The sequence below is a fragment of the Manis javanica genome, chromosome 16, assembly GCF_040802235.1.
Source record: "Manis javanica isolate MJ-LG chromosome 16, MJ_LKY, whole genome shotgun sequence".
In the NCBI taxonomy this organism is placed as follows: Eukaryota; Metazoa; Chordata; class Mammalia; order Pholidota; family Manidae; genus Manis; species Manis javanica.
Genome location: NC_133171.1, coordinates 44,142,494 through 44,162,656, shown reverse-complemented (window position 1 = coordinate 44,162,656; position 20,163 = coordinate 44,142,494). Strand labels below are relative to the sequence as shown.

Genomic DNA, 20,163 nt, shown 5'->3' with positions numbered 1-20,163 from the left:
ACCCGTTTTTATATCAGCCATTTACAGCATTTCCCACTGAGAGCAGGGACTGAGCTTCAGAGTAGGTACCCACGGTCATTACCCACTGCTTGTGAACGGTGAGGATCTAGGTAAAACATGCTATATGACAGACCACCAGTACCTTGGGTTACTCTTCAGAGTATTTTCTCTGAGAGAAAAACCAAAATGCTCTACCTGTTAAAGTCCACTTAATTCACAAAATTTTAAAAATGCAATTTTTACCTCTAAACTCACACAAGTAAATTCTAAGAATATTTAAAGAAAATTACCAAAAGCATTTCAAATTTTAGGCTGTGAGAAGAAAATACTCTTCAAACAATTAAATACCAATTAATTTTCAGACAGGACAATTCATTTAAAGCTTTTGCTTTCCCTTTGGCTTGGGGCCGTAATGCCCTTCTTAATGTCAGTTTTACTTTATCTTTTATTTTTTTACATTTTCTTAATTTTCTAATATATTAGCCCTTCCTTCACATCAGTGAAATGAAGACACTTTAAAAATTGAGGAAAATGAGGCTAGTAATAATTTTTTAAAAACTTTGATATACTCGTCAGTCTCTGAAAACTTTTTTCATTAACTTACACAAATATGTAAACTCAAACTGAATTTGTTGAAGCTTTATAAATCTGAGGTCATGACATTTGTTCTTTAGATTTGTTTCATAAAAGCTAGTATGCAAAATTTGGCTAGTATGCAAAAATCAAGTAGTAACTATGTATACTCAGTTACTGAGACCTTACTTTTGAAAGTGACAATGGTGATAAGAAACCCATTAGTGTACTTCAGCTGTTATTAATCCAAAGAGTAAAACTGAACATTTATTTAGTTTCAGGAACAATAATATTTAAATGGTATTTACATTTTAAGTGTAGAAAAAATTAGTCCATAAGGAAATCACATTACTATTCAAGTTTTAGTTTCTTCGGGGATTATAAAGTGAGACCTCTGTGTTTGTGTGTCTGCGTGGTTGGGTGGTAGGGAAGCATGGCTTCTATTTCAGTCTGTTTGCATTCTTATCTGTTACCTTTTAAAAAAAATGCTACAGGTACTATTGATACTACTACTTCCAATATTACTAATATAATTTAGTAAGAGCTTACCACATGTCAAGTTCATAGTATTCCTTAAATTCTAAAATGATGTATATTCTATTATTATACCCATTTTTTACAAGTGAGGGAACAGCCACAGCAAGGTTAAGAAACCTCCTTAAGGCTACTTAGCTAGTAGGTGGCAGAGCTGGGATCTGAACCCGGGCTGTTTGGCTCTAGGGTCAACAGTCCTCATCACCACACAATACAATATCACGTCATATCAACTACTATGAGTACAAGGACAAAGTAAGATGACAAGTGTAAAAATCACTTAGGACATTCTAGGTTGCCTAAGAACTCTAAAATAACTACTGCAAAACAGATTCTGAGGTGAGTTTTAGAATTATTTAGGAAAAAAAAGGAAAAACTTAAAATTAGTCTCTTAAATGTTCTTGACCATGTGTATACATATCATTTATACAAGGTGAGGACAGTTGCAAAAGTACGTTTTAGGGGAAAGATTTCGGAGCTGGGAGTTGGAAGGCTGGAATTTCAGCCCGGGCCCCATCATTTAATTAACCTCAGGAAAATCACTTAAATCTTCTAGGCATGATACTTAATCTGATCTTCTACACAGGACTGAGAATTAATGAGAACACAGAGAAGGAAGAAATCACCAATTAAAAAAAATAAGCCCAAACCAGTAATGTTATAAATAATTGAGTGGGCATGGGTGGTTTTCTCAGTGTCTGCAAAGCATTCACCTGAGCAGCAGGCAATGGATGCATGGATGCCTACACTGTCCTCTCCTCCCTCTTGTAGCAGCTTCAGGGCAAAGCACTGCTTGTATTCTTTTTCTCTCTTGCACCTAATATGGCTTTAATCATTCCTTTCTTCTATTATCTCAACTAATATCCAAGGTGGAGAACTCACTCACACTTCCTTACACAATGAATTGTATTCCTGAAATTGATCATGTTGTGATTTTGTATAAAATTATTTCAAAAGTCATCGAGCAGAAAACAGAATAGTATTCCCTAAAAGCTGATGACATGGGTTTACTGACTGATGTTGGAATTAAGTTTTCATGTAATCTATTGGTTGTTATTTGAGTTCTCTACATCAGCTTTAAGTTATTGGGAATTGGCTACATATTAATTAAATTATGGATATTCTAAATTAGATACCACATTTATATATACATCAGACAAGTGCTTTAGATTCAGAACAATATGCTGCAAAGACAAAAATCTCTGTTTCATAAATATAAGCTGCTTGTTCACAGGCATTTAACTTACAAAGGAAATTTAACAACGGACGTAAGTTTGCTCATGCCTTCCTTTATGAAAATTTAGGTCTCAATCTATGATTATTACAGAGGCAGCCCACATACCTCCTCTCCTCCAAGGAGCTGCAACACAAAGCCTAGGTGGCAAAGTGTCCCTAGTGCAAACAGAGAATCATCTCTGTGAGTGGGCACCAGGGATCTGAACATCAGCATCCTCCCCAACATCAGGAGCACCTTTGTTTAGCAGTTGAAGGTACGTGGGGATAGGGCAAGGTAGCCACGTTGTTAACATATACAGTCTGTAAATCTACCTCACTTGAGGGAGAATTTTTATAAAAGCCAGATTTATGCACTGTAATACATACCACAAAGCTGTGTCTTCCTGATGATATTACTCAAGACATAAAATGGACTAGGAGTATTTACTCAGTCCTGTAGCCTGGGCGAATAAATTCTTACAGCTCTAGGTAATAGAGCCGATTTTTCAGGTAAGGTCCTTTCTGAGGAGTGATCACTCAGGTGCCCCTTTGGTAGAGTTCTTTAGCATTTGCTGTTGATTTTGCTCTTCTGCTCTGGTGATGGCTAAGTGGACCTTCTAAGTCATGGCTTATTTGCTCTATTTTCTAAATCTATTTAAATTAAGTATTTTAAAATTGCATCATTAGTTTTAAAAAGTGTATCGGTCATATGTTTATAAGATAAAATGAACTTAAACTACCTCTGAACTTAGTGTCAAGTATGTTTTCCAACTATATACTATAATCTTAGATTATAATGGCGACAAATACAACTAATAGAGAACTAGGTTAGACATGGGGGAATGAACAAACACACACACACACAAATAATATAATCAATCAAGATGCTTCTCAAGTGATCTGTCTAATCTATTTAAAAATGAAAAAACCTTGGAGAATGTAGCAGCCACTACTGCCACCATTTCCTTTTAAGGAAATATCACAGACTTGATGATTAGGAGATTTTCCTTTTGTACTAAGCACATTTTCCTTTATGTAATTTTATCCATTACTTTCAGTTACCATTTTAGGTTATTTCTTAAAAATCCTATTTCCCTTTGCTACTCTTTAAGTACTGTTAGATTACTGACCATACTGCCTCCTTTTTTTAATCTCTCCATTTCACTACCTCAGTCTATTAGTAACTATTTGGCTTTTATCTATGGATTTGATATTTTTAATACTTTGTTACAATTGGTTCTTCAATTCCAGTTAAATCTTCCAACCATCTCATATTTTTCTAAATCTCATCTTCCTTTTGGCTTATTGCTTAAAGTAGGCTCACCTATCATGTAGAAAAAAACAGATACTTGATTTCATTTTTTCTTTTCAATTGTAATAATCTAACAACTTTCTTGCTTTAACCAGCAGTTAATATATAAGACAAATTTTAAATATTAAACAAGTGTGAAAATTATCATCAATATTACAAAAAGCTCCTGGAGACATACATAAAGACCTTCTGACACATTCTTGCTGTCACACTATAATCCATACAACAAACAATAACTAATGAAAACAAAGAAGGGGAGAAAGCATTTCCTTTAGCTAAAACCCAGGAAATAGGAGATGATACAATTTAGAAGAAATCATGACTTCTGTCAGCAGACAATAGTAAAAGCCACTCTTAGGAGAAAAGACCTACTATGTTATACTTATGTATATATATGTATGTATAATGTTAACATTATACAGTATACATATTGTTATACAAATACATTATATATATTCTGCTTTAGTATGTTAAAGCAGAAGTGAATATAAAAAAAATCAAACAAATAGCAAATTCTACTATTCCTCAGTACTAAGTGAAACCTCACTTGTGGAAGATTAAACTAATTACTTATAAACAGAGAAGGACTTGGAGGAAGTTCTACTAACATGAATAAAGATTTTTTAAAAAAGGGCCAGAAGATGACCATTTAGTTAACACACAAACACATGAGCACACACTCTTTCCCTAGGATGCTGAAATATAATGTCTTTAATTCTCCATTAAAAACAAAACTAAACAAATCCTGATTATAAGCTTTAAAACCATTTGAAGATGTGAAAGGCTATCTGCATTTCAGCCTACTTCAAAGCCAGTAAGGAAATCAATTCTTCTTCTTCCAACTCAAAGTATGTTTAGGAGCAGGACATCTGATAGAAGTGGTACTGCCAATGTAACCAATTTTAAAATATAAAGTGCTTCTAGCAATATTTGGATACATATAATTTGACAAAAACTTTTATAAACCTCAGCTTTGAAAAACAGAAAATACAAGCCCCAACAAAAAGCATGATTTGTAATTGAATGAAAATAATATTTTGGAGAAAAAAATCGTCCTTCCAAAAAGAGACAAAAATGACTAACTTTTATTTCCCAAGAGAATTATGCCACTTTTATACAACAAAATTACAGTCACCGCAAATTGCTTTCAACAATTCCATTGCTTCTTCATTTGACCACTTGAAAATCAAAATTCTTTCGGATTATAAATATAACGTTTATAACTCTGTTATTACGTACTGTGAATGGGGAAAGGGGGCCAATCTTGTGGCTGTAGCGTCGAATGGCCTCTCTGATGTGGCAGGGCTGGATGGCATCGCCGTGAGCCTCCGCACCACAGGCCGCGGTGCTCTGTGACAGAAAAACACATAAATTGTTACTAAATCAAAAACACACAACAGAACTACAGTGTATAAAATATGAAAATAAACTTTTATGAAACAGGCGGTTTTCCCCTTAGGATGCATGTTGTGCTGCCATATATCCTACATCTAAGAAACCCCATTAACAAGTCAGAGATGACTTTTACACGACCCTTCCTAGCAGGCCTACCAAATGCAATTTTTATGCCCACAATATTTCACCTAGGCCTGCACGTCAGGTACAGGAGAATATAGCCACTCCGTGCACATGAAAAGTGTCATGGGGCTTGCTGGAAGGACCACAGGAAGCTATTTTTTAAAAAAACATTTAAACATTTATGTTTCTTGGGAGCTTGTTGGGCACATTTATGAAATAACTGGAGGGTCATCAATTTTAAAATGAAAAATGTAAAGTTGCTACATATTTATTTATAATATGGAGGACTGTCACTGAAGATCATTTCAACTTGGTTCCCAATTTTCTAGGTATCCTCAGAGAAAAACCAAAATGAAACAAAGCTTTCTATTTTAATTTGACTTATATGTAAAAGGCAGGTTTGAAAGTACAAAAAGACACAAGAAGGAAACAGAGTATTTGCAGAGAGATTATGGGTACCAACTCAAGAAATCTATGTAACATGAATTAAAAAAAAGTAGAATGCTCAATAGGGGCATTATCATCTCATAGTTCACTTGCAGGCTTTGGCTTCCCAACTACCTGGGTCCAGATCCTATCAGTTACCAGCTCTGTCACATTATGTATTATCTCTGCACTTCAGTTTCCTTATCTGTAAACTGGGTTTATAATTATAATTGCTTTATAGTACAGTGGATGCCAGACACTAGGTCAAACATTAAAGAATCAAGAGAAAGAAAGAGTGCCTTGTGTATTACTATAACTGTGGTCTGGAATTCATTCATAGTCACATAATGAAGATGATTTGCTTTTCTGCTAATTATTACCATTACCACTCTCATAATTCCTTGGAGGTATTATGAGTAGAACCTCTATGGACAGTATTTTGGCAAAATCTGATCAAAATGAAAAAGTGCAACCATTTTTGACCCAACAATTTTACCTCTAAGAATTACAATACACCCATGAATGAAACAAAAACCACACAAACACTGAAAAGAATGAGGCAGTTCCATACATACTCCTACTTAGCTTTCTCTAAAATACAGTGTGAAAAAATGCAAGGTGTCCAACTGGGTGGCACTATGTTACCATTTGTTAAACTAAAAGGCTGAATACTACATACCCATTGGAGCCTAGTGTATTTCTGCGAGGGGCCACCAAAAATCAGTATCAGTGCTTATCTCCTGGAGGATAAATGGGCAGCTGGAGGACAGAGGTTAGAGGAGATATTTTCCACGATATACCCTTCTGTATTTTTTAAATATACTTTTTTAACCTTGTGCATGCTTTTCCTATATAAACTAGTAAAATAATTTAAAAACTCGTACAAAATGAGAGCATCTTTGCATTATCCAAGTTGAACCTGAAACAGGGGTTGAAATGTAAAAACAGATCTTGATTATTTTTATTATTTTAACAAGGTCTGAAATGACCCACATAGAAATTTACTCTAGGGTATCTTTCTCAACTTCGTTCCAACAATACCCTAAATAACATATCTGTTATGCCCACAATAACATGGATTGTTATCTTAACCCCTTACTTTGGCACTGATATAAAAGTGCATGTTTTTTTTTTAGTGTTTTCTTGGTTCTTAACTTCAAATACTTTGTTTCAGTAGGCATATAATAGAAAAAGCCATTATCAGGTATGCAATAACGGTGAGGACTCTTCTGTGGAACCACTTGGCTTGACAACATGACTGTGACTAATACAGACTCACTAACCCGTTAGATATAACAAATACTTGTGAAGCAAGTTGAGCCATCCTACCCATTTGTGGAAATGAATGCAAATATGTAGCTGGATTTGGAATCTAAAGTAAGTTTTCCAGTGGAAACTCAAATGGAAATACAAAAGACAGACATCAAGGGAGTCAACATCCTGCATCCCAAGTGGGATGGGAAGTCCTTTCTGTGCGTCCCTCTATGGCATCTCCTTTCTCCCTGCAAACTGGATTTATTTTTCATTTCATTTCTTTCTCTGCATTTTTTTGTTTACAAAAAAATTGGTTTTGGTACAGATATTCTGGTTGAATCTCTCAGAGCCTCTGGCATGACAATCGAATAGCATCTGAGAACACCGAAGTAGGAAGGGTGAGTTAGAAACCACCCATGATTGCTGCTTGGAAGATAAAGTAAACTAGCCTGGTTGAATCATTGTCTCTTTGTAAAAAGATGTAGCTAACTTATATAAAAATAAAAATATTCCATTTTGTAAAACATGTCATTATATTTTCCATTTTGCCAATTTCAGGTTTATCTGTTATAATTAAGCATCTACAAACATTGCTTGAAGCTTTCATGTGAACTTCTGCATTTTCTTGATTTGCCCACTGAGTTCTTTGGAAGGAAACCTTTAAATCTAAAATGTTGTATTTCCTGTGTTGTTTCCATCTCCATAAAATAATCTTCACATTTCTGTCAACATCCAGCCTCTTACCAAGGTACCTGTAATCTGTTCAAATTCAAAATTCACACCAATTTTAGATTTTTTTAGTTAGCAGTGACTCTAGCAATTGTGTAATATTCTTCGAAATTGTTTCAGAAGAAAGCATTAAATGTATATATTTAATATTATCTAATATTAAAAAATCTTCCATCTGTTGTAAACACATATGAAGAGTGTTAGACTTATGTATCATTTTCCCCCAATTCTTTAAATTTTCAAAAACAAAACCCACATATTTGATAAAATATTCTGTGCTGTTGTCTATACAGTGTTTGCTGAAATCTCTGCCAAAATAAACTCCTTACTTCCTGAAGTACAAGCTGCTTAATAAAGTTCTTCATAAGTCAGGTCCTCTTCCTGTTGGCTACATTCACACTTCATTCTTGTATTCGTCTATTTCATCCTTATGTCTTTTCATCCAGAAACCGATGCTGGTTTTGGAAGCTAAAGTATCATATGGAGTCCTATCTATTTCCTGGAGTTGAGTATTGTCCCTCCCTGCTGGCTTGTGCTGAATAAAATCTCTCAGTGGTTTGAACTCTCAGCTGTGGTACAGGAAGTTATGCTGAAACTTGTTGCCCTTGGATCTCTTACAAATGTCTCTACCTGTCCTGACTCTTTTCTTCCCAACTTAAAAGTTGCTGGCATGGCAAAAGGGTTCTATGCTTTCTCAGTTTTCCCCTTGCCAGACTAATCCAATATTTAAGAAGGACCTGAAATCTCAGATAATTGCCTCTTTTTCTTTCCACATCATAATGATGAACTAGACCTTTTGTTAAATTGAAATACAAGTCTTATAGAGGAGTAACACATATCTCAGATTAGAGCAAATGAAAGGTTACCAGTAATTACTACTAATACTCTGTCACTCATGGACCACAAAGGCTGGCATATGAGTGGCCAGGCGAGTGTCTTCTTTCTCCTCATTGCTGTACATGTAGCTCTCCCAGAGCTTTGTGCATAGACAGGATTTCTTTTCAGATGATGGTAGTTAAATTGTTAAAGCTGTAGTATAACTAAGAAATCTTTTCTTTAACTAAGAAAATTAAAATTAGAAAAGGTATTTAAGGAGAAAACGAGAGAAGCACTGCATTCAAGGATTCACACATTATTAAATATGGAAGGAACAAGACATTATCTATTCTCAACTTTCCCAACTTCTCCTACCCCATTTTATAGATGAAAGAGTGAGGGTATGGATATGCCCAATGACAATTATAGTATCAGAATATGGTGATACATCAAATTGTGTGGCTTCTAATACACAGAGCTAGAATATAATATGGGCTTTGTTATTTTACATAGAATGAATTTTATGTAGAATGAACTGTACCAAGTTACCACCACAGCTAAAATTTCCAGTGAGTAAAAATTAAAAATAGAAAAGAGAGTCTGAATGGAGAAAGATGTGGATGAGTAAACAAGAGAAATAATTAATAGCTTTAAAGTGGGACATTGTTAATTCTGATGCCACCTATTTTGAATTTAGGAGAATTCAGACATGGATTATGGTAATACTTAGAAACCTTTGTATAAAAGATTAGGAGAGAAATGTTTAAATACTTAAGAGAAAAAAATGTTAAGAATTTCCAAAGACTTCTAAAGAATTATTTTATGTATGCATATTTTACCTGGTTAATTAAAATTTCTTAAACATGTTATAAAGCAAATGTACTGAAGAGGTCTTTTAGGTAACATTTGTCACTCTAGTTTTAGTTACTGAATGAATCTGAGAGAACTATACCTGAAATTCTTAAAACTTCTTTACAATACAGAAGTTGTCTTAACAGTTCTGATTTTCCCTTAATAACTAAGCAGTGAGCTCATCATTTTTAAATGAAAGGAGAAACTAGGTATGAGGCTGAAATGTAAATTTCCATGCTATCAATTATAAAACTATATCTTGGCATGGCTACTTGTAATGGCTAAAGATTCCTACTCTACCAACTGAATTGTACATAAAAGTATAAACTTTGGACAGATTACAAAAAACAAGTGTCTGAAAGCAAGAGAAATTGATAAAAACCAGGCAGAAACTGGAAGGGGAGTGTTTATATTTAGAAGAAGGGAATGGCAGAAACTCACACAGGGTTGGGTTTCCTGTTTTTACTGTTTTAGCCTAAGGGCAGGCTCCAGTCAGTTACAGGGGCTTAGAGATTTGAAGAACTATAGGCCAGACTTCAGGGCAACCACTGGAGGTGTAAAATGAGGAAGGAAATAACAAAAAGGACAGATTCAAAGAAGGGGAATCCTATAATGTGTGTATAAACTTTACACCAATCTTTGACAATCCCTAAACTATTTCTACATGGTACTAAATCCAAGAACACAGCTAAAGCTAAATGAAATGAAAAGAGCTGCTGCCACTAAAAAAGAGTGTGAGTTTGAAGTTTAGAGTTGAGTCTAGAAAAGTCTAAATTAACTGCTTAAAACATATATACACACACCACCACCATCATCACCAGCAAGAACAACTCTCTTCATAGGAATATAACAGAATCTGAAATCTCTACAATGTATTACTCACAATACTCATGACATAATTCAAAATTACTAGACATGCACAACACAAGAAATTGGGAGGAATTGATAGCGAGGAGGTATTATTTTAGTCTCCACTGTATAAATCACAAAAAAAGTGTGACTTATACTCAAAAGAGACTAAAACAATCCAGATATTTAATTTATCATAAAAGGATTTTTAAAGCAGCTATTGTAACTATGTTTAAGGATGTAAAAGAAAATAAATCTGTAATAAATGACAAAAAACAGATAAATAGAAGCTATAAAAAGAAGTCAAATGGAAATTATAAAACTATAGAACAAAATAGCACAAACAAAACATTACTGTTGGGGTATAACAGAATATTGGAGCTGACAAAAGAAAGAGTCTGGAACATAAAGAAATTATAATAGAATTTATCCAACCTGAAGAACAGAGAGAAAAGACTGAAAGAGGAATAAAATAGACCTCATGTATCTGTGGAACAATATTAAAGTAACTAACAAACATGTAGTTGCAGTCTCAGAAGTGGAAGAGAGAATGAGGCAGAAAAAATACCTAAAGAAATTATTGCTGAAAATTCTCCCAAACTGGTTAAAGATGTAAACCAATACGCAAGAAGCTCAGTGAACCCTAAGCAGGATAAAAATATGAAGAAAATCTTGTCTATGGAAATCATGGTCAAACTGCTGAAAACCAAAAAGAAAGATAAAATCTTGAAAGTATCCTGAGAAAAATAACATATTACATATACAGAAACAATAATACAGTATCTACTGACTTGTGATTAAAAATAATGGGTGCCAGAATATAGTGTAATAATATCAGTAAAGTCCTGAAAATGAAACTGCCAACCCAGAGTCCTATATCCAAAGAAAATGTCTTCCAGAAATGAAGGAAAAATGAAGAGTTTTCAGAAATATGAAAACCAAGAGAAATCATCACCAACCAACTTGCACTATAACAAATGCTAAAAAAACTTGGTAGAACAAAAAAAGAAAATGATACCAGAAGGAAAGTCTGATCATCAAAAAGAAATGAAGAACAATGGAAATGGTAAATGTTTAAGTCTATTTTTTTCTAATAGTTTCACTGAAATACATTTGATTGTTTAAGGCAAAAATAGTATGATGGTTTATAACATATACAGATGTAAGATATATGACAACCATAGCACAAAGGACAAGAGTGACGAGTGACAAATAAGTCAGTGAAACAAAACTGAAATTGCAGAAACAAATCAACATAGATACATGGTCATTTGATTTTCAATAAAGCCACGAAAGCAATATAGTGGGAGAAAAGAGCCTTCAAATGGTTCTACAATAATGAGATATCCATATGTGAAAAAGTGAACTCAGCCTCAACTAAAAAAATATACAAAAATTAATCTGACTTGATTAATAGAACTAAACAGAAGCTAAAACTATAAAGCCTTCAGAAGAAAACACAGGAGAATATCATCATGACTTGGGAGCAGTCAAACATTTTTTAGATAGGACATATAAAGCAATTAACATGAAAGAAAAAGGAGGTGAATCAGACTTCATCAGAAGTTTGAAATTTCTCATCGAAATACACCATTATGAGAATGAACAGGTAAGCCACACATTGAAAGACAATAAGTGAAAAACATGCATTTGACATAGGACTGTTACACAGGATATATAAAGAACTCCTACAAATTGGTAATTAAAGACAACCCTTCTGCAAATACATTGTGAAAAGGAGTTGGAGATTCTTCCCTGAGGAAGATATGAACGGCCAATCGGCACATGATAAAAAAAAAACATCATTAGTCATCAGGGGAATGGAAGCTCAATCTATAATGAGTTATAGTTAAATATCCATTAGAATGATAAAAAGTAAAACAAGAACACCATCAAATGTTGACAAGCCTGTGGAGCAACTGGAACTCTCATATATTACTGGTGGGAGTATAAAATGATACAAACATTTTAGAAAGAATGTCTTTCAGTTTCTTTACCTAAGACAAATGAAAGCATGTGTTTTCATTTCATTACTGTACAAATCTATATGATTGTACAATAATGTTCATAAACAGCTTTATTCATAATATCTCAAAAAATGGAAATAGCCTAGGTGTCCACCAACATGAGAATGAATAAACTGATATTTTCATACAAGGGAAAATTATTCAATAATAAAGATAAATAAATTACACTTATGCTGAAAAGCATAAATTGGAAAAACATCCCAGTGATGTTTTGATGTTTGAGTGAAAGAAATTTCATACACAAGAGTGTATAAAATACAGTCTCTGTATATGAACTTGTAGAACAGAAAAAGTAATACATGATGAAAAAAATCAGAACACTGGGATGGTGGCAGGAGTTGACTGGATAGAGGCATAAAAGAACTTTCTGAACTCATGGTAATGTTTTTAATCTTGAGAGGCATTTAGAAAACAAAGGTTTTATAGTTGCCAAAACTTGTCAAATGGTATACTTAAGAACTGAGTAGTACACTGTGTATACATTTTACCTTAAAAAAAAAAAGAACCATAAACAAATTGTACATAATGAGGTGTTTAGGCATGAATATCTTACTTTACCATGTCTTAAAAAAAAAAAAGATGAACTGACGGACAGAGAAAGGAATTAGATATACATAGTAATTGTAAATATAGTAAACATATAGGTAATATAGTAAACATAGTAAAATGTTAATTATAGAATCTAGATGGCAGATACATAGTGTTCAGTCTAAAATTCTTCTAATGTCTTTGTATGTTTGGAAATGTTTATAATAAAATTTAGAAGAAATCAGTATCTTGCTTTTATCCAGAAGAAAGCTGTTAAAAAAGTTTGAGTAGAATTCATTAAGTGTAAATTGTCTGCTTCTAAAAATTTGAATTGTGACAAAAACAGAGCATATTTTCCATATCTCTGAAAAGACCTCAACAAGACCTTCTCTATCTACTCGTGCTGGTAAAAAAGGAAAAAAAATACCAGTGATCTTTTTTCTTTTGCTTTGGGTGGTTTAGCTGAGTCTTGTCCAGCACTCCCATTTCCTGCGAATCCTAGGTAGTTTTCTGGGTGCTGTGATCCAGAGGATGGAGCTGTTAGTGGAGGATGAGCTGTGTTCTCAGGAGACTCTGGGTAGGACTTCAGGCAAGATTCCTGCCCAAGATGTGGCCTTGAAGTCAAGTGACCAGGACTTACACTGACATTTGATTTTCTTTAATAGCTCATGAATTTAATACTATTTGAAACTTACAAATATAAAAACACATATATTATTAACCGGTCTCCAGAAATGATGACCCCATCTTATTTATAAGGGTCTAAATATGTTAATTTTTAATCTGTCTTATCATTTATGTAAAATCAGAATTCCTCAGAGAGTTTCCAAAATTTTGCTGATTTTGTCAGATACATTTTTACTTGGAAATTTTGTTAGCATTTCAAACTTATATGATGCAAAGGCACCTTTAAACTTTCCCCCCAAACTGGATGCCTTCCAGGCATTACTTTATCAATGGTGACTAACCGTCTCCTGGTATAACTCAGGCTCAATACCTTCGGGACCCTGTAGGTGCCTCTAGCTCCTCTCACATCTAGTTTCTTCCTTCCTTCATAGTATCCCTCGTACCTATGTAGTTTCTTCGGTTATAACTACAAGTCTGTTCTCTCTCCCATGTGGAAGCACTTCAAATATTTGAAGACTATTCTATTTCACAGCGTCTTCTCTTCTGTATGTCAAACACCTCGAGTTCCTTCAAACACTTATGATGAGACATATTTTCAAGTTTCCTTCATCTCCTGATTACTCTCCTTTAGACATCCCCCACTGTGTCAATGTCCATCTACAGGATGGTGCCGCAACACCGCAACAAAACAAAAAAAGTTTCCTTATCAGTAAAATCATAATATCGACTCCTAAGAAATTTACAGGCAAACAAAGTCTCTATGTCTTTTTCATATATGGTATTATTAATTACATAACCCATATCCTACCAACTCCACTAACCATAGAGAATTGGCCTACAGTTCTCTATTATGTATTTAAAAAATTATGCTAAATTTTGTAAAACGTTTTGCTAAAATTAAGATATTAGTTTCAAGAGTATTTCTTTGATGCCTAGAAACATTATCAAACAAGGAGTAAAGTAATTATGGCATGGGCTTTTCTTACAAAAAAGATCATTGCTATTTGTGTAGAAACCATGTAGGAAAACAAATCTAGAAATTAAGTTGAACTAGTATTAAACTTGCTAGTCTGAGAAACTCAGGCTTAACCAACTCCATTCCTTATACGGTTAGTACTCAAGAATGATAATCATTAAAATAGAAAGCACTGTGTATTATATTAACTCCATGCCTTGAGTTTCCAATTGAATCTTAGAACACCCTTTTGAATGTAACCACCCTTTAGCCAAGGAATCTTCAACTCTTTCCTTAATAGCCCTAAGGCCTTACTTTTCTAATCTAACCTTCTGCTTGAATATTTTAATGAGTTTTTTTTTCCCTTGTACAATTATGCTGCCTCTGAGGCCCTGAGTATTCTTCCCACTTTCACCATCCTACCAAAGTCCTATCTTTCCTTCAACACCCAGCTTCCTCTCTGAAGTCTTTGATTGTAATTAGGGAGCTTTATCTTAACTTCTGCTCTTTCTTTCTATGCCACTTATTTGGAAATTAGTATATGCTGTTTTGAATAGTTTGTTTGCTTATTCACTTATTTCCTTGTTAGTCTTACAGAAAGATCCCTCTCGATGAATACAGATCCTATCAATCTTCAGAGTCCTCCTCTGTACCCAGTTTGATAAAGTCCTTGATGTTCGTTGCTGATTTGTAACATTTATGAGTAAGATTCTTACTTGAGAGTGGCCACTCTTTTTGTGTTTTGTCAGGTAACAAAAGGACAGGAAGACGTCTAGTCCCTCTGAATGTTCATTTTGACCACCAGTCACAGAGGAGGAGGGGTGTCTGGCCAGCCAGGAAAATGCGTGAGGCTTGTACTAACATATTTAGTCAGGGTGCTTTCCGACACTCATGCCTCCAACCTCCCAGAGAGCCCAGGAAACCCAGTACACACAGACCATTTTTCTTAACTGCTGGGTGGCTGGGAACAGCGGCTGTGGTTGCTGAGCAGTTGCCCAGGGCAGCTTGGCCACCCTGGAGAACCAAGAAAGCGGGAGAAATAGAGTTTTCCTAGCTATGCAAGCAATCCCTTGAATGCTAAGGGAAAACTAAGCTTGTTATGTTCACTGTAAATTTCTCCAATTAGAAATGTTACAACGAATTTGTCTGATGTTAATGAAAAGCATACTTACATACAGATTCATAAAGTGAACATGTACCAAAGACATTTTAGAGGGTGTTCTTTGACATCATAATGTGGGTTTGTAACATAAAGAAAACAAATAGTGTTTAATCAACTGGGTAGGCTTTAGGGACTTTTTAAGTATGCTGACTGATACTGATGTATGACCTTTTCCAAGGAAAAAAAAATGGATTTTTAATGGGCACAAACATTTTAAATCCCTACTTGGATTCCAAGCCAATCTGATTCTCCAAGGGGCATAAAAAGATGTCAAACTTTTGGCTTGTAACATGATGCTATATGGCATATATCTTTGTGTATTTTCTAAGTATCCTAGAGCAGAAATTCTTAAACCTGGGGTCCACAGATCCCTTAGATTCATAGAATGATTTCAGAGGGTTTCTGAACAGCTGAATTTGTATGCAAAATTTGTGAATGTGTTTATGGAGGAAGTTTATAGTTTTCATCAGATTCCCAAAGCCATTTTCAGGTTATACATTTCACCCAATTCGATCCAAAGCTCACTTCACAATTAATCCTTGTAGAGGTTAACCTAGCTGCCTTGCTACCTTCTCTGTAGTTATTAGACTGAATTACATGAAATTGTTTATTCTAGTGAAAAATATAAAATATTAGCAGATTCATTCAATAGACATTACATTTCTGGGTTTTAGGTACATGGTGCTTACAGAAAATGTTTTTATACTGAGAGTGGTACACAGTTATCACATAAAGCCTTTAAGTTGGCATGGAGACTTTATATTCTCTATAGGTGGGGATCCCAGCAACAAAACCGGATCAGAAAAGAATGTGATCTTCACATGATAGGGCCAATATAAACACAGAGGATAAATGGAGCCATGCTTCTTTAAAACATGTTTAGAGATGGATTAATAATTGGAAAGTGAAATTATCAATAAATGTTAGGAGTTGATCTCATCTTTGAGGTACAAAGAAGTAAATAACTTTTCTCAATGTTATTAAATTTCCTAAACCAGCTATTCATCTCCTATGGAAATGAGAAAAGCTCTGCAGCTCTCTCCTTCACTGAAGGGCTAGAGAAGCTGAATAAGGCAAGGAAAACATGAAAAAAAGGTTAGGGCTTGGCACATAGTAGGTGCTCAGTAAATGTTTGAATGTTGAATGTATTAACATTCGTTGACTGTAGGCTACACATCCCTATATAATCTTTTTCAAAGACCAACTAATGTAAATACTAGACATAAGAAAAAATCCACAGTTGTGTCAAAGACACATTTTTTGATACTTACCTCAGCAGAGTTGTGATGCTGAATGAATGTTGCAGAAATAGCATGGCTGAAGGGGTCTCCTGCCTTGGTTACCATGTCTTGCCTCACAAGAAGAGCCAGATCCACTAACTAGAAGATCAGAGCAATGAAAATAAAGTCATATAGTGGAAATAATCATCAATGTCATGGAAGTGGCCAAATTAAAAGGAATATACTCTAAATGTTATTGATAATACGGTCTGCCTAGAATCTGTATTATGGACATGAGCATATGCTTTCCTTGACAGTAAGAGGACCTACCCATGAATATAAATGACATATTCTGACCTTTTAGGGGAGTGGTTCTCAAACTTTATTTCATAATCATGGGGAAGCATTTTAAACACAGATTTCTGGGCTCTAAGCACTGAGATGCTAATTAAGTCTGCTCTGAGTTATAGTCTAGGCATTTATATTTTAAACAAGAACCAAGGAGATGCTGATGATTAAGGCTGAAGACCATGCTTTGGGAAACAAAGTACTCAGCAGACTGTACATATGTAAAAAGGTATTCTTCCCTCAATCAAAGCACAAAAATAATCTCTAAACAAGGCAGATGTGTACTTAGAATTCAATGTTGAGACAAAGTATGCATAGGTTCCCCTTCTGGTTAGGATAAAGTTGCAAAACAGTTATGTTTACTTTAAAAACCCCTAAAGCTGAGGTTGCAAAGAAACATAACTGAGAGAAATCTCAGAAAACAAGATTTCTCATTCCTAGGAGAGCAGCAGGCGGAAGTACAAGTTGATATGAGAAGAAAGCAACCATGTATGGCCTGATATGACACATGAGAATTCTTACCTGTGCCACAGTTTCATATGCTAAGTATGCTAAAATTTCCATAGCGACAACATTGGGTTTTATCTCCATACTGCTGCAGTCCAACCAATCCCGAAATTTGGAGGCTTTTTTGGCTGGCCATCAAAAAAGTAAGTACAGAAAATTTAATTTTTGAAGTGCTTTAATACTGCATATTACAATCACAATAAAAAACAGATATTTCTAAAACTGAAAATTAAAAATAATGTATATAAAATACAATGTTTTCAGAGTTTTATAAGTGTCTAGCAACTGTAGCTGCAAGAAATCACTTATGCATTTGGGTCCTTTATTTTGTATCTTTGCTATATAACACAGTATAGTAAACTACTTTATACTTCTCACACTATGTCAGAATAAGTTGCCATTGGCCATAGCTTATGTCGTAACAATAGTCAGAAGAATTACTTGCTTGATGTAACTTTAATTTTTTCTTGAGGAAAGAAATTCCTACAAGAAAAAACATGTGTTAAAAAAGGGCACATATGGAAATTGTATTTTTAATATCTTTCAAAATGTCTGTTACTAGAATAGTATCATAGTTACCAATTTAGAATTAAATAGAATAAACTGATATCTGACCTGATCTAAGCCTGTGGTTGTATTTTCCTATTTACAGAGATATCCAAATTTTTAAGCCTGACTCTCAAAACCATACAGACTACTTACAATATGTCTATATCATTCCCAATGGAAATCTGGCCTTGAATATAATCCTCTCTGTGTTCACCCTTGTTCCTTTCTCTCCATGGAAATGACCTCTGATTGCTCATCTTCATTTGTATGAATCCTGTCCATATGGGCCAAAGGTATACTTCCCTACTCCAGTCATTCACTGCACACTTATTCACCAGATATCTTTTCATATTTGCTTACTGAGTTCTCAAATCATATTTTAAGTTTTTTTGTGGGCAGACACCATGTGCTATGACTCTGCATGCCTAATGGTACCAAGCACGTATGGAACCTTCCATTAAACATCTCTAAATTGCCACAGTACTAAGTGGAATCTAACTTTATATAGGGCCTTCATTAGATATTACTAGTTTGACTAGTAACCTATAGGGAAAAGATTGATAGTGAAGAGTTTATCTATAACATAATTTTTTAAAAAACCCACAGATTATTCTTTTAATTAGTCTGGTTCCATAGGTCTGTAAAACACATAACAGTAACTCAAAGTATGATGTTTTGATCCTTAGAGATATAGTCTTCATGGATACCATATACAAAAGTTTCTTTTAAATAAATCACATAAGATATTAAGTCCTATTGAAGCACATTTCCAAAGCTGTCAGCTGTGGCAGAATTATGATAATCCCCCTTAAAGCCATGTCCCTAAAGTAACCAATCTTCCAAATACTCTCTGACACGCAACATTCCATCTAACTACTAAGCTGTGATAACACACACACACTTGTTGAACATCTGTGGAGTACTTCTGAAGTTAAAGTTAACAGGCAGCAATTTAGCAAGATCAATAAAATGGACCTTATTCAATTCTCCCTTTGACAGATTGTTAGGAACACAGTAAGAGGTATTTTGTAACTAGGCTCTAGACAATTTATTTTAAAAGTGAGGGATGGGATAGTTCTTAGTATTCATCAGATCTATCCACCTGGGCGATAGAATTAGTAGCTTCCTCACTAGGTTTTAAGCCCTGAGAATGCAGGGAAAAAACCCATGTGTCCATGCACCTAGAACAGTGCCTGGCACTTGAAGATTGACAATAAATATTTCTAGAAGAAAAGAATAAATGAGTGAATGGGCAAACAAACAAAATAATGAAAGTTGTTTCTTTAATAAAAGGGTAGGGTCCAAAGTCTTCCGTACACCAAATAAGCTGTATACAGGTTTTATGTGACCCATAAAACCTCTTGGGTCACCGCTATTACAGCAACACACACAGACTTTCTGAGCTGTCCTCCCTGCCACCTGAAGGACAGCTTCAGAGACAGACCCTTCCAGGGTTTTGCTGGTTCCAACAAAAGAGGTACAGATACGCCTAGTCATGATAGTCTGTTTCCTCACCAAACGAGGGGGGATGAATCAGAATGAAGGGGTTCTGCCTCCTTTATCCCTCTCCTCAACAAATTGAGAGAAAGGGTAATCCTAGAAATTGATCAATAACTTAAATAGAACCTTGAATGAAGGCTAAATTTCCCAGGATTGTCAGCTCTCTGATACAACCAGGGTTTTCTCAGTCTGTGCTGGAATTAAAATAATTTTATATAATAATTTCACATAGAGATTTAAGTTACTTAATTCTCTTACATTTTTTTAACTTTCTCATCAATGATCACTAGCAAAATTCAACTTTATCTCAATATTCTATTCTCTCATCCCTGTGTCCTATTTCTTTATTTCTACCTCATCCCTTCTCACTTGTCTTTCCTGATCCCTCTCTCAGAGCCCTCTATAATGCTCATGCCACTTTGAAGAAATTTTTCTGCAGCTTCACTCTCTTCAAAATCACTGTTCTTTGGGTTAATTTAAAATGGCCTTCTGTAGAGGCAAGGTTTTCCCGGGAACCTTTCATAGTACAGTTTCCTTCTTTCTTTCCCTCTACATATATTTATTGATCAGCCACTGATTGACAGCTTGTCCACTTCCCTGTATACCAGAGGGCCTGGAGGCAATATCTTTATCCTATTTGTTTGTCCCACGGGGAAAATATA

At 34.7% G+C, this 20,163-nt stretch overlaps 1 protein-coding gene across 3 annotated transcripts in view; it reads right to left on the bottom strand.

Moving 5' to 3' along the window:
- The window catches only part of SUPT3H (SPT3 homolog, SAGA and STAGA complex component), a 478,840-nt gene that overhangs the window by 68,450 nt on the left and 390,227 nt on the right, over window positions 1-20,163 (bottom strand). For all 3 annotated transcript variants that reach the window (XM_037016080.2, XM_037015978.2, XM_037016049.2), the window contains 3 exons: window positions 17,468-17,580; window positions 16,649-16,756; window positions 4,874-4,984 (listed from right to left, as the gene is read on the bottom strand). In XM_037016080.2, coding sequence (XP_036871975.1) covers window positions 4,874-4,984; window positions 16,649-16,756; window positions 17,468-17,580 — 332 coding nt within the window. The remainder of the gene's footprint in view (window positions 1-4,873; window positions 4,985-16,648; window positions 16,757-17,467; window positions 17,581-20,163) is intronic.